The sequence below is a fragment of the Neophocaena asiaeorientalis genome, unplaced genomic scaffold (assembly GCF_003031525.2).
Source record: "Neophocaena asiaeorientalis asiaeorientalis breed wild unplaced genomic scaffold, Neophocaena_asiaeorientalis_V1.1 scaffold423, whole genome shotgun sequence".
Lineage (NCBI taxonomy): Eukaryota > Metazoa > Chordata > Mammalia > Artiodactyla > Phocoenidae > Neophocaena > Neophocaena asiaeorientalis.
This window is the reverse complement of record NW_020174133.1, coordinates 697578-711246: the sequence shown is the minus strand read 5'-3', so window position 1 is coordinate 711246 and position 13669 is coordinate 697578. Positions and strand designations below refer to the sequence as shown.

Sequence of the window (13669 nt, the reverse complement as noted above, 5' to 3'; positions counted from 1 at the left end):
TTAAAGTACTTGAGATGGCCATCCAGCGTTCAACATAAAGATTAGCAGAATACGGGAATTCCCTGGAGTCCAGTGGTTAGGACTCCGTGCTTTCGCTGCTGATCAAATCATGGGTTTGATCCCTGGTCTGGGAACTTAGATCCTGCAAGCCGTACAGGCGCCCCCTGCCCCAAAAAAAGGAATAATCAGAGCTTCCCAAAGATAGAATATGCTTCCTTGAGAGACAGTGAAGTCCTTACCATTAGGTGACCTCCTGGTAGGAATTTTATTATACAAATTAAGACACTGGAAAAAAAAAAAAAGACATTGGGTAGTTAGTAGACCTTGATATTTTGGTTCCCTCAGGCAACTCCTTTGATCCTATGATTCTGTGATACTTGTTTTGCATATTAATATGTATTTCTGTGATCGCAAAGTATAGGAAGTTGGTTATAAAAGCATTTTCTTTGTAATTCAGGCAAGTATTCCATTCCCCACTCCATTATCTGGGCATCTGTCTGAACCACCCACTTTACTTTGCCTGAATAGTGTAATGTTTTTATAGTAGTTCTGTTTCCATATATTTATCTTCATTTTTATCACAGAGTTCTAAATGCTAGTTATCTATCATTACAGGGAAATTGTATACACTATAGACATTTGAGGCAGAAAGTAGATTTTGCTTTAAGCTTCAGTCTTGTCATCTTAAAGACGACTTATGTATTCCACTATTTTAAGTCAATATTTTGTCAGCCCTCACACTTGCAACGTTTTAAATATACATCAAAACACTCATGGAAATTATTGGGACTTGCAAGGAGTCCAGTCTTCTAATTAAAATCTGTTGGTGATTTTCAGAATGAAGCAATGACTGGTTCTCACACCCAGAACCGAGTCCTCTCTCGAATCACTCTGGCGTTAATGGAGGACACTGGGTAAGACAGCTGTGAGAATTTTATATGAATTGTTTATTAAAATGAAATGAATATTAAGATTACTATTAAGATGAAACAAACATTAGCTTAAGAAAATACTGACATTTTACACTGAAGTAAAATGTACCTATTTTTAAAATTTTGTGCAGTTAGCTATCCATTACCTGTACCAGCTCCATTCATTCATTAAGTAAATGTTTGAGACCCTGAGGTGTATAGTAATGAATAGAAATAAATCCCTGGCATTATGAGATTTTTTAATAAGTAGAGGCCATGCAGATATGAAGGAAAAGCTTACCTAAACAATTTTTTTTAATTGTAAGTGAAATTGGTTTATGTATAGATTCCTGGTTTTTAAGGCAGTAGAACTTTTTTGTAAAGCAATAGAATACTGTTTTTAAATGACTCCGTGGGAGTCTTTTTTGCTGTGGGTTCCTGGGTTTTTTTTTTTAACAAGTCTCAGTTTTTGATAGCTTCCTTGCTTTTTGGTATAGCAGGATGTACCAGGCTGATTTGCACATACCCTGTATCATCCTACATCTGGCATTAGCCAGTCTTCCAAGGAGCACTGGAATGTTCCTTTTGATGGAGAATAGCTTTTAGAAACCACAATCTAGGGACTGTGTTCATTTCTACTGGGTTGTCATTGCTTCTCGTCATTTTCAGTGGACCAAGTAGGGAAATTCTTTTTTTTTTTTTGCGGTATGTGGGCCTCCCACTGTCGTGGCCTCCCCCGCCGCGGGGCACAGGCTCCGGACGCACGGGCTCAACGGCCACGGCTCACGGGCCCAGCCGCTCCGCGGCATGTGGGATCTTCCCAGACCGGGGCACGAACTCGTGTCCCCTGCATCGGCAGGCGGACTGTCAACCACTGCGCCACCAGGGAAGCCCGGGAAATTCGTAGTTTTGAAAAGAAAAAAAAAATGCTGGATTCCTTTTAGTGCCATTATAGCTCTTTCCCATTTATCTCTAACAAGCAATGGCCAACAAAAGTGGTCCTGCTGCTCTGTTTAACAACCTATTTATAGCCCTTCTGTAAATAATGCTAGTTTCTTTAAGATACCAGTAGGATATAAAAGCACTGTGGAGTGTGTGAGTGACTAGTGAAACCACGGCACTGGTGAATTTTAAAGCATTTCTTCCTTTTTCTGGTGCAAGAGAAAAATGAGCCAGATGTTTCTAAGTATCTGGCAGCATTTTTAAATTGTAGATGTGGAAATTAATTTTCATAAATCCATAAGACTTCAGTGTAGATTAGCTAAGTTTATTCTCCCAGTAAAAGACATTATCATGTTTCCATCCAGAAACCTGGGAATCATCCTTGACAACTCCCTCTCCCTACCACTCACATCTAATCAATCATAAATCTTGCTTAATTTTTAGCTCTTCAGTATCCCAGGAGTCTGTCTACTTTTTGGGTCACATTTATCAAGGCCACCATTATCTTTTCCTTGGATTACTATAGTTGCCTTTTTTTAATGTCTCCCTGCATCTCAGGTGGTCCTTTCTACTGCCCAAAGCCCTTCACACATTCTGCAAAATGTTGTTTAGAAGTTTTTTAGGCATGGTGTCTCTCACAGTGAGAAATACATCACCACCAAAGTACACACATACATATATAATGGTAAGAGTAAAGATGTTGACGAGGGTGCCAAAACCATTTAATGGGGAAAGAATAGTTTTTTCAACAAATGGTGTTGGGACAACTAGATATCCATATACAAAAGAATGAACCCCTACCACACATGATATATAAAAATTAACTCAAAATGGATTGAAGACCTAAATATAAGGCTAAAACTATACAACTCTTAGAAGGAAATATTGGTGTAAATCTTCATGATACTAGATTAGGCAGTGATTTCTTAGATATGACACCAAAAGCACAAGCAACCAAAGAAAAAATAGATAAATTGGACTTCATCAAAATTAAATACTTGTACTTCAAAGGGCACTATCAAGAAAGTGGAAAGAACTCACAAAAGGAGAAAATATTTGCCAATTATCTATCTGATAAGGATCTAGTACCCAGAATATATAAAGAACTCTTACAACTCGAAATAAAAAGACAACTCAATTTAAAAATTGGTGAGGGGGCTTCCCTGGTGGTGCAGTGGTTGAGAGTCCACCTGCTGATGCAGGGGACACGGGTTCGTGCCCCAGTCCAGGAAGATCCCACATGCCACGGAGCGGCTGGGCCCGTGAGCCATGGCCGCTGAGCCTGCGCGTCTGGAGCCTGTGCTCCGCAATGGGAGAGGCCACAACAGTGAGAGGCCTGCGTACAAACAAACAAACAAATAAATAAATAAAATTGGTGAGGGATTTCAATAGATATTTCTCTAAAGATATACAAATGATTAATAAGCACATGAAATGATTCTCAGCATCATTGGGGAAATGCAAATGAAAACCACAGTGCTACTTCACACCCACTAGGATGGCTATAATAAAAAAGACAATGGCAGGGAATTCAGTGGTTAGGACTCCGCGCTTTCACTGCCGAGGGTGCAGGTTCGGTCCCTGGTGAGGGAACTGAGATCCTACAAGCCATGCAGCAAGCCCAAAAAAAAAAAAAAAAAAAAAAAAAGACAATGGCAAATATTGATGTGGCAAAATTGGAACCCTCATACACTGCTGATGGGAATGTAAAAGGATACAGCCACTCTGGAAAATAGTTTGGCATTGATTTACAAAACCAGACATACTCATACCATAGCAACCCAGCAATTATGCTACTTGGTATTTAATCAAATGGATTAAAAACTTAGGCCTACAAAAAAACCTCTATACAGAGGTTTATAGCAGCTTTATTCATAATTGCCAAAACGTGGAAGCAACCAAGTTGTCCTTCAGTATGTGAATGGATAAATAAATTGTGGTACATCCAGACAATGGAATATTATTCAGAGCTAAAAAGAAATGAGCTGTCAAGCCATAAAAGGACATGAAGGAACCTTAAATGCATATTGCTAAGTGAAAGAAGCCAATCTGAAAAGGCTACATACTGTATGATTCCAACTTTATGACATCCTGGAAAAGGCAAAACTATGGAGAGAGTAAAAAGATCAGTGTTTGCCAGGGGTTAAGGGAAAGGAGGGATGAACAAGCAGACCACAGAGGGTTTTAAGGACAATGAAATTATTCTGTATGATACTGTACGAATAATGATGGCTACATGTCATTATATATTTGTCCAAACTCATTGAATGTACAACACCAACAGTAAACCCTAATATAAACTATGGATTTTAGGTGATGATGACGTGTCAATGTAGGTTTATTGATTGTAACAAATGCAGCACTCTGTTGCAGTATATTGATAGTAGGGGGAAGGTATGTGGGTTGCAGGGCAGGGGGTGTATGGGAACTCTGTACTGGCCATTCAGTTTTGCTGTGTACCTAAAACTGCTCTAAAAATGTTTAAAAAAAGGAATGAAGTACTAATACATGCTATGAGACGTATAAACCTTGAAAATATTATGCCAAGTGAAAGAAGCCAGACGCAAAGGACCACACTCCATTTCTATGAAAGGTCCACAATACGCTAACCTACAAAGACAGGCAATAGACTAGTGGTTGCCAGGGACTAAGGAGTGACTGCTAATGGGTACATAGTTTTTTTGGGGGTGATGAAAATGTTCTGAAATTAGATCGTGGTAATGGTTGCACAACCTTGTGAATATACTAAAAACATTGAATTGTACACATTATGAGGGTAAATTTTATGATATGTGAATTATATTTCCATTCTTTTTAAAAGCTCAAAAACATTGAAGCCAGAACCCTAGATTCAAATCCCAGCTCTGCCATTTACTAGTTGTATCCTTGCCTCAGTTCTTTCCTCTATAAAATAGGGATAAAAAGTGATATCTACCTCATAGAGTTTTATGAGCCTTGAATGAGTTACAATGTGCCAAGTACTCCTTAATAGAGTACTTGGCACATTGTAAGGGCCAATTAAGTATTAGCTATTACATGTAAAACTGAATCATTCGGGACTTCCCTGGTGGCACAGTGGTTGAGAATCTGCCTGCCAATGCAGGGGACATGGGTTCAATCCCTGGTCCGGGAAGATCCCACGTGCCGCAGAGCAGCTAAGCCTGTGCGCCACAACTAGCACTCTAGAGCTCATGAGCCACAGCTACTGAGCCCGCAGGCCACAACTACTGAAGCCCGCACGCCACAAGTACTGAAGCCCGCATGCCTAGAGCCCATGCTCCACAACAAGAGAAGCCACTGCCATGAGAAGTCCTCACACCACGATGAAGAGTAGCCCCCACTCACCACAACTAGAGAAAGCCCGCGCGTAGCAAGAAAGACCCAGTGCAGCCCAAAATTAATTAATTAAAAACAACTGAATCATTCAAAGTTTCACGAAACAATATTTACCCTTACTATCTACAATGTAGTCCTCTTTTCTATTGATTTTATTTTTTAATCTTTTATTTTAATATGTAATTTTTTTTACAGATGTATTCTATTGATTTTAAAAGAGAGAGAGAAAGAAACGTTGATTAAGATCCACTAAATTGATTTCACAACCCACTAATGCCACCAAGAAATCTTGTTTCTAATTGCTCCCTCAGCTAACTTGTGCTCACCCTTCTAGGTTTAGCTTAAAGTTGCTTCCTCAGAAAAACCTTTCCTAATTCCCCAGACTAGCTTAGGTTTCCCTATCAGTGTGCTCCTATTATCACCTTGTACTTAACCCCTGTCCTACTTATCACACTTGTAATTTTCTTTTTGTTATCTGCCTTCCCCACTAGATTATATTGTTCACAAGGGCAGAAAGTGTTTATTCACTGCTGTAGCCTTAGCTACACTTAGCAAAGTGCCTAGCACATAAGAAGTGCCTAATAACTGTTGACTAATAGTACAGGAAGAACTGCAAAGAAAACATGAAGGAGGTTTCAAGAAATGTAGCTGGAGTGCCTAGCAGATGGTTTAATGACAGTGTTGATACTATGCTTTGAACTCGTCAACCTATACTAGATATGGTAATTCCTAAGGGAATCTAATTACATTATATTTTATCCTTTGGGAGAATGACTTCCTTACCTAGGCACTGCTAAAATACTTGCTAGTGTGCAAGATTGAGGGCACCTGTTACTATCCGAGCAGCTTGACCTGCTGTGATACCAAGTTAGCTAATTAAGGTGACTTACACTGTAGCTGCAGAGGTTTCAGGCATTTTGGTATTGGAGTGCCAGGCTTTATTTCTTCAGTTTCTCTCTCAGTGTTCTGTTCTTTGAAAGGAGAGAAGGTTTTGAAAGATGCTATGTTACATATTTCTGCTGTTGTTAGATTTTGTGGGAAGTGCTAGAGTGGAGGGGATGATTCTTATCATTCCCTCAACTTTTGAGCCTGTGTATTTATTACTGTTTTGGTAATTCTAAGGGGAGAAGATATAATACAAGCATGAAAGAAGCTGTTTTGTATAGCTTTATAACTTGTAAACTAATCTTGTCATTAAGAATAAAGAAGAAAAACTAAAAGTAGGTTCATTGCCTTTGATTAATTTTGCCAGGAAAGTATCAATAAATCACTGTGGTTTTTCTCTGAAATTGGAACATTTTTAATGTATTGGCCATAGTATTCATTTGTCTTATTATAATGGTGTAATGTTTAGTCACAAGCAGGAGCCATATTGATAGAATATCACAAATTCAAGGCCAGGGAAGCAAGAAACTAGGGCCAACTGGATCAGATTAGGTAAAGGCTAGACAACTAGTAATTCTACTTTTGTTCTTCAGTTTACTCCCTTCTCTTTTTCTCTCATTCTCTTTGTGTCTTTGCCCTTTATTCTCCTTGTCTCACACCTTAATCATTTTCTCCTCTGTGACTTATATCATCTTTGAAAATTACAGTGGGAACACGGTTTGGTTTGGTTTGGTTTTTTTCAAATGTAAAAGCACCCTCGAGTACTCATGTTTTCCTCAAGACTAAAATTTCACAGTCCCTGCTGCAGTGATCCTGTGCAGCAAGGACTTTGTTTGTAAATGCTCATCTGTGGGGATGGTCACCAAAGTCCTTTTTGAGGTTCTAGTTTGCTCATTGTTGAGATTTGTAATTGGTATGCTGGAGTTGTTTTTTAAATGACAGTAATATAAAGTGCTTTGTTTCAATTATTTCCACAGCTGGTATAAAGCTAATTACAGCATGGCTGAGAAGTTAGACTGGGGCCGAGGATTGGGCTGTGACTTTGTCAGGAGGAGCTGTAAATTCTGGATTGATCAGCAGAGACAAAAGTAAGGATGCATTTCCTCCTAATGTCTTTGATGACACAGTTTATTCCTGATTTTGTTCTCTATCCAGAGCCTATAGTGTCCCTATTTTCAAAATGTGGTCTAAACAGTTCAATTTCAAAATGTGTAGAAAACCATCTACAGTTCTTTATGATAATATCATAATAAGTAGCCACAGTATTGTTTTAAAGCATATACCAAAAGAATCTACAGTGTGAGCACCAGAGCCATAAAACATTTCTGTTTACCTTGTAATTCATAAATATATATATTGCAAAATTTTGCATACTCTAGCATTCTTATTTGTTTTCTTCAGAGAATTCACTCATAAACATAGATGCAACTATTGATTCAGTATCAAAAACATAAAGCAACATTTGAATAGTGGTTCTCTAATCTGGATCCATCTCATAATTACCTAGCAAGCTTTTTAAAAACTACAGTCTCCAATTTTGGGGGAAATGCACACACACACACGCACTCATTTATTTACAAATGTATATATTTTTAAACTTTTTGAGGTAATTGTAGATTCATATACAGTTGTAGAAAAAATAGAGATCTCATGTGTACTTTATCCAGTTTCCTTGATTGGTAACATCTTGCAAAACTGTAGTACATATCACACCCAGGATATTGACATTGATACAGTCGGATGCAAAATATTTGGATCACCACAGGGATCCCTCCTATTGACCTTTTGTAACCATACCCACTTCCCTCCCACCCCTGGAAACTACTGATCCGTTCTGCATTTCTGTAATTTTGTCATTTCAAGTACGTTATATAAATGGACTCATAACAGTATATACCCTTTTAGGATTGGCTTTTTTCACTCAGCATAATTTTCTGAGGATTCACCCAGTTGTGTATATCAAAACTTTGCTCATTTTTATGGCAGAATAATATTCCATGATATGGATATACCACAGTTTGTTTAACCATTCACATGTTGACATCTGGGTTGTTTCTAGTTTTTGGCTATTGTGAATAAAGCTGATATAAACTTTTGTGTACAGGATTTTGTGTGAACATAAATCTTCATTTTTCTAGAATAAGTGCCTAGGAGTGCAATCACTGTGTAATACGGTAGTTGCAAGTTTAGTGCTGTAAGAAACTGCCAAACTCTTTTCCAGAATGACTATACCATTTTATATTCCAACCAGCGATGTATGAGGAATAACAGTTTCTCCACATGCTCACCAGCATTTGGTATTGTCTTTTTTTTTTTTAAACATCTTTATTGGAGTATAATTGCTTTACAATGTTGTGTTAGTTTCTGCTGTATAACAAAGTGAATCAGCTATATGTATACGTATATCCGCATATCCCCTTCCTCTTGCGTCTCCCTCCCACCCTCCTTATCCCACCCCTCTAGGTGGTCACAAAGCACCGAGCTGATCTCCCTGTGCTATGCGGCTGCTTCCCACTAGCTATCTACCTTACATTTGGTAGTGTATATATGTCCATGCCTCTCTCTCGCTTTGTCACAGCTTACCCTTCCCCCTCCCCATGTCCTCAAGTCCATTCTCTATGTCTGTGTCTTTATTCCTGTCCTGCCCCTAGGTTCTTCAGAACCACTTTTTTTTTAAATTCCATATATATGTATTAGCATACGGTATTAGTTTTTCTCTTTCTGACTCACTTTGTATGACAGACTCTAGGTCCGTCCACCTCACTACAAATAACTCAATTTTGTTTCTTTTTATGGCTTGAGTAATATTCCATTATATATATGTGCCACATCTTTATCCATTCACCTGTTGATGGACACTTAGGTTGCTTCCATGTCCTGGCTATTGTAAATAGGGCTGCAGTGAACATTGTGGTACATGACTCTTTGAATTATGCTTTTCTCAGGGTATATGCCCAGTAGTGGGTTTTCTAGGACATTTGGTAGTTCTATTTTTAGTTTTTTAAGGTATGTTATTTGTTGCTTTTCCCTTGCTGCTTTTAATATTTTTTCTTTGTATTTAATTTTTGATAGTTTGGTTAATATGTGTCTTGGATGTTTCTCCTTGGATTTATCCTGTATGGGACTCTCTGTGCTTCCTGGACTTGATTGACTTGATTGACTATTTCCTTTGCCATGTTAGGGAAGTTTTTGACTATAATCTCTTCAAATATTTTCTCAGACCATTTCTTTTTCTCTTCTTCTTCTGGGACCCCTATAATTCGAATGTTGGTACGTTTAATGTTGTCCCAGACGTCTCTCAGACTGTCCTCAATTCTTTTCATTCTGTTCTCTTTATTCTGCTCCCTGGCAGTTATTTCCACCATTCTGTCTTCCAGCTCACTTATCCGTTCTTCTGCCTCAGTTATTCTGTTACTGATTCCTTCCAGAGTATTTGTAGTTTTGGTAATTGTGTTGTTCATCACTGTTTGCTTGCTCTTTAGTTCTTTTAGGTCCTTGATAAATGTTTCTTGTATTTTCTCCATTCTGTTTCCGAGATTTTGGATTATCTTTAATGTCATTACTCTGAATTCTTTTTCAGGTAGGTTTCCTATTTCTTCTTTGTTTATTTGGTCTTGTAGGTTTTCACCTTGCTCCTTCTTCTGTAACATATTTTTTTGTCATTTCTTTTTTGTTTGTTTGTTTTGTTTTTTTTGATGGGTGGTGCTTATTCCTGTCTTACTGTTTGTTTGGCCTGAGACATTCAGCACTGGAGTTTGCAGGCAGTTAGACAGAGCTGGGTCTTGGTGCTGAGATGAGGACCTTCTGGAGGCTTCACTCTGATTGATATTCCCTAGGGTCTGAGGTTCTCTGTTAGTCCAGCAGTTTGGACTCAGAGCTCCCACCCGACCTCTGTCCTGGGAACCAAGATCCCACAAGCTTCATGGCACAGTAAAAAAAAAAAAAAGGAAGAAAGAAAGAAAAGAAGGAACGGTACAATATTAAAGAATAAAATACAAAATAAAATTAGAAAGATAAAAATACATCAGGAAAAATAAAACTATAATTGAAACAACTGCAACAAGGTAAAATAAAACCATAGCAAAAAAAAGAAGAAAAAGGGAGGGGGGCAACAAGCCAAAAGGAGAGATCATTAACAAAGTATAAAGAATAAAATAAAATTAGAAAAATAAAAGCTTTATTAGGAAAAATATAAAAGAATCAACAACAGTGAATCAACAAGGTAAAACAGAACCCCAATCTAAAAGATGAAAAAAAAAAAGCCTTGGCTATGGGGGCACAGTTTAGGCTGGGGAGGTGGAGGTGGAACTTAGGCAGAGGCGGAGTTTAGGGTGGGGCAGGATCTAGAAGGGTGGGGGGTGAAATTTGAGCATGGGACGGGGCCTCTGCTTAGGACCTGCCCAGAAGGGGAGAGGCAGTTTAGGAAAAATAAAAATATAAAAGGATCAACAACAATGAATCAATAACGTAAAACAGAACCCCAATCTAAAAGAGGAAAAATAAAATAAAGCCTTGGCTATAGGGGCAGGTGGGTTTAGGCCCAGCGCCGTTGGAGGGGGTCTCAGAGGGGGTCTCCGAGTGTAGAGGTGGGGCTCTGGGTGGGGGTGTAGGGGCGGGGCTTGGGCTCTGTGTGGCAGGAGGGAGGCTCCAAGGGCAGAGGATTAGGCCTGGGAGCCCAGCAGGCTTCCCGGTGCCTAAGTGGACAGGGAAAGCACTGGCCCCGTTCCGTTCTGTTCCTTTGCACCCCTCCCCCACTGTCTCCCCCAGGCTGTCCACCATCGGGCTGGACCCCTAACTGTGGGTGGGTCCCGCTGGGTGTAGGAACTCCTTCCCCTCCCCCATCCACCCCTCAGGGCTGCCCGTCCCGTAGGTCCAGCCTTTACTTTTGCTCCCCCTTCCCTCCCTCCCACTCCCTCAGGACCCTTGTGGCTGGAGGGGGCCTAGGTGGGCAGAGGATCAGGCCTGGGTTCTCAACAGGTTCCTGGGGGTCCAGGTGGGCAGGGGAAACCTGGCCACGCTCCCTTTTGATCCTCTGCCCTCCCAGTGGTTCTCGTTTCCCCCTTGGGGTGTGGGATCCCTTCCCCTTCCCCAGCCGCCTGTCAGGGGTGCCAGTCCCATCCCGCCTCCACTTCTCCTCCCCCGTCACTTCCCCCACGCCCCACATCCTACCCAGTCACTGGGGTTTCTTCCCATCCTCTTAGGTCTCCATGGTGCCCCCCGGGAGCCTGGTAGGTGCCCTAGTTGTGAGGAGACGAAAATTCCGCATCTTCCTAGTACGCCATCTTGACTCTGCCCCCGTCACCGTTTTTTATTTTAGCTATTCTGAAAGGTAGTGTGATATATCATTGTGGTTTTAATTTGCATTTCCCTAATGGCTAATGATGTTGAACATCTTTTCATGTACTTATTTGCTATCTACGTATCCTCTTGGGTGAGATGTCTCTTCGTGTCTTATGCCAATATGACTTTTAGTTCTCTTAATATGGCTTTTGTGGAGCAGAAGTTTTTTAATTTTGATGAATTTCAAATTATCAGTTTGTCCTTTTATGAGTCATACTAATGCCTGATTCCTGCCTTCAGACATTCTGATTCAATTGGTATGGGGTGCAAGGTGGGCATGGAGACTTTAAAAATCTCTCTAGTTGATTCTAATGTGCAGCAACATTTGGGAACAGCTACACTGGCAGATCAGGTTGTAGTGCTGGAGTTAACTAGCTGTCCCCAAAGTAACTGCAGTGCTTCCTGCTACTGCTTAGGAGCAGCTTTCTCACAGCAGGCTTATAACTCAGACGTCAGACTCCTTAGTAGAAACTATGAGTGATTTAAACTGCTTTGAGGCCTAGCCCAGATGACAAAAGATAAGAATAACATCTTTAACACAAGTACCCATCACCAGGTACTTCTGTGATGAGCAAGGCACTGGCCTTGGAGAGAGAGATTGAAGTCTCAGCTGTGTCCTTCATCAGCTGTATGATCTTGGGCAAGCTAATTGTCTCAAACTTTTTACTTATCAGTAAAATGAAGATACTACGTCTACTTTGGAGGGTTCCTTTTAGAAATAATGAGATTATATACTATTTGAAAGTTCTGTTAATCATAAAATGCCAAATAAAAGGTATCTGGTCAGGCCATTCAAGATGGCTGTCCTCTTGCTCTCTGTTCATCTGCTTGGCCAGTCCCTGCTTCATTCACACGACTATCCAATTCTCTGAATTATAGGGCTTAATCAGTAACTGCCTACGTGCTTGCCTCCACCCCAGCTGCTGGCTTCCCTGGTAACTGATGAGCCCACCTGACGTCAGTTCCCCCATAAATGGTAGCCCCTTTCTCCCCTGAGTAGGGAAGATTGCTGCCATGTCCTGCCTGCAGTCTGCCATACACGGTGGGGTGTCACGCCAGGATGCTTTTGTTTCAGATGTGTAAGAATAAACCACTGATGTCTTTGTCACTGTCTCTGCGCTCTTTCTTCAGTCTGGAGGCTGGGCATCTACCAGGCTTGCAAGCCTGCGGGATACAACATCATATTATTCCCCAACATAGTTCCTTAGTCTGAATGCATCACAATCACCTGGGGAATTTTTTTATGGTGCCATGTGCAGCTTGCAGGATCTCAGTTCCCCGACCAGGGATTGAACCCGGACCATGGCAGTGAAAACCCAGAATCCTAACCACTAGGCCACCAGGGAACTCCCCCGGGAAACCTTTTTTTAAAAATAATATAAAAATACAAGTCCTACTTCCATTTCTGGGAAGATGTAGATGTACTCATTCCTATTCCTCCTTCTAAGTACAACTAAAACCCCTAGACATTATAAATAAAACAAATGTAAGAAGACTCTGAAAGGTAGAGAGAAGAAGGGAGACTAGTTAGGGGCCTTGGGACTCCATTTTATGGCAAAAGTGGAGAAAGAGATAAATAGGACCTTATTTAATAACAGTGAAATAGTCATATATCTAGCATTAATCCTCACACCTACATTAAGCATTTCCTTTATGCTTTGAAAAGTAAGTTTATAACTTACAGCTGGTTTGGCAATTAGTTTTAAGGTATTAAAACATATTGAAATTGTAATGGAAAAGACAGACTCTAGAGTAGACTTATAATATCTTGTTCAGAGTTTGATACCATGGTGTTTTATCTTTGTATACAGGAGACAAATGCTGAGCCCTTACTGTAACACGCTCAGAAGTAATCCATTGCAGTTAACTTGCAGACAGGACCAGAGAGCAGTTGCAGTGTGTAATTTGCAGAAGTTTCTGAAACCTTTACCTCAGGAGTACCAGGTAACACTTGTTTGGGGCACGGTTTCAGGAATCAGCCTTTTAAAAAGAAGTCTCCATTTTGAATTAGAAGAGTGAATTCTCTTAAGTTTTTCAATTTATAAGCCCCCATTTGTTTTCTGTAAGTTAGAAAAAAACTGAAGAATTCTTCCATTTCTTTATAACCAACGTGTTAATTGATAGCAATTAATTAATATCTAGTAATGTCTTGTAGTAATGGTAAGAGACATTTAGAATATTTATTTTGATCTATTAAAATATATATATATATTTATTTATTTATTTGTCTGCACCGGGTCTTAGTTGTGGCTTGT

General features: G+C 39.9%; 1 protein-coding gene across 1 annotated transcript in view; it reads left to right on the top strand.

Moving 5' to 3' along the window:
* LMLN (leishmanolysin like peptidase) overlaps positions 1 to 13669 on the top strand; it is a 70400-nt gene that overhangs the window by 39971 nt on the left and 16760 nt on the right. Inside the window, exons 11-13 of the mRNA XM_024754768.1 lie at positions 838 to 914; positions 7052 to 7162; positions 13226 to 13358. Coding sequence (XP_024610536.1) covers positions 838 to 914; positions 7052 to 7162; positions 13226 to 13358 — 321 coding nt within the window. The remainder of the gene's footprint in view (positions 1 to 837; positions 915 to 7051; positions 7163 to 13225; positions 13359 to 13669) is intronic.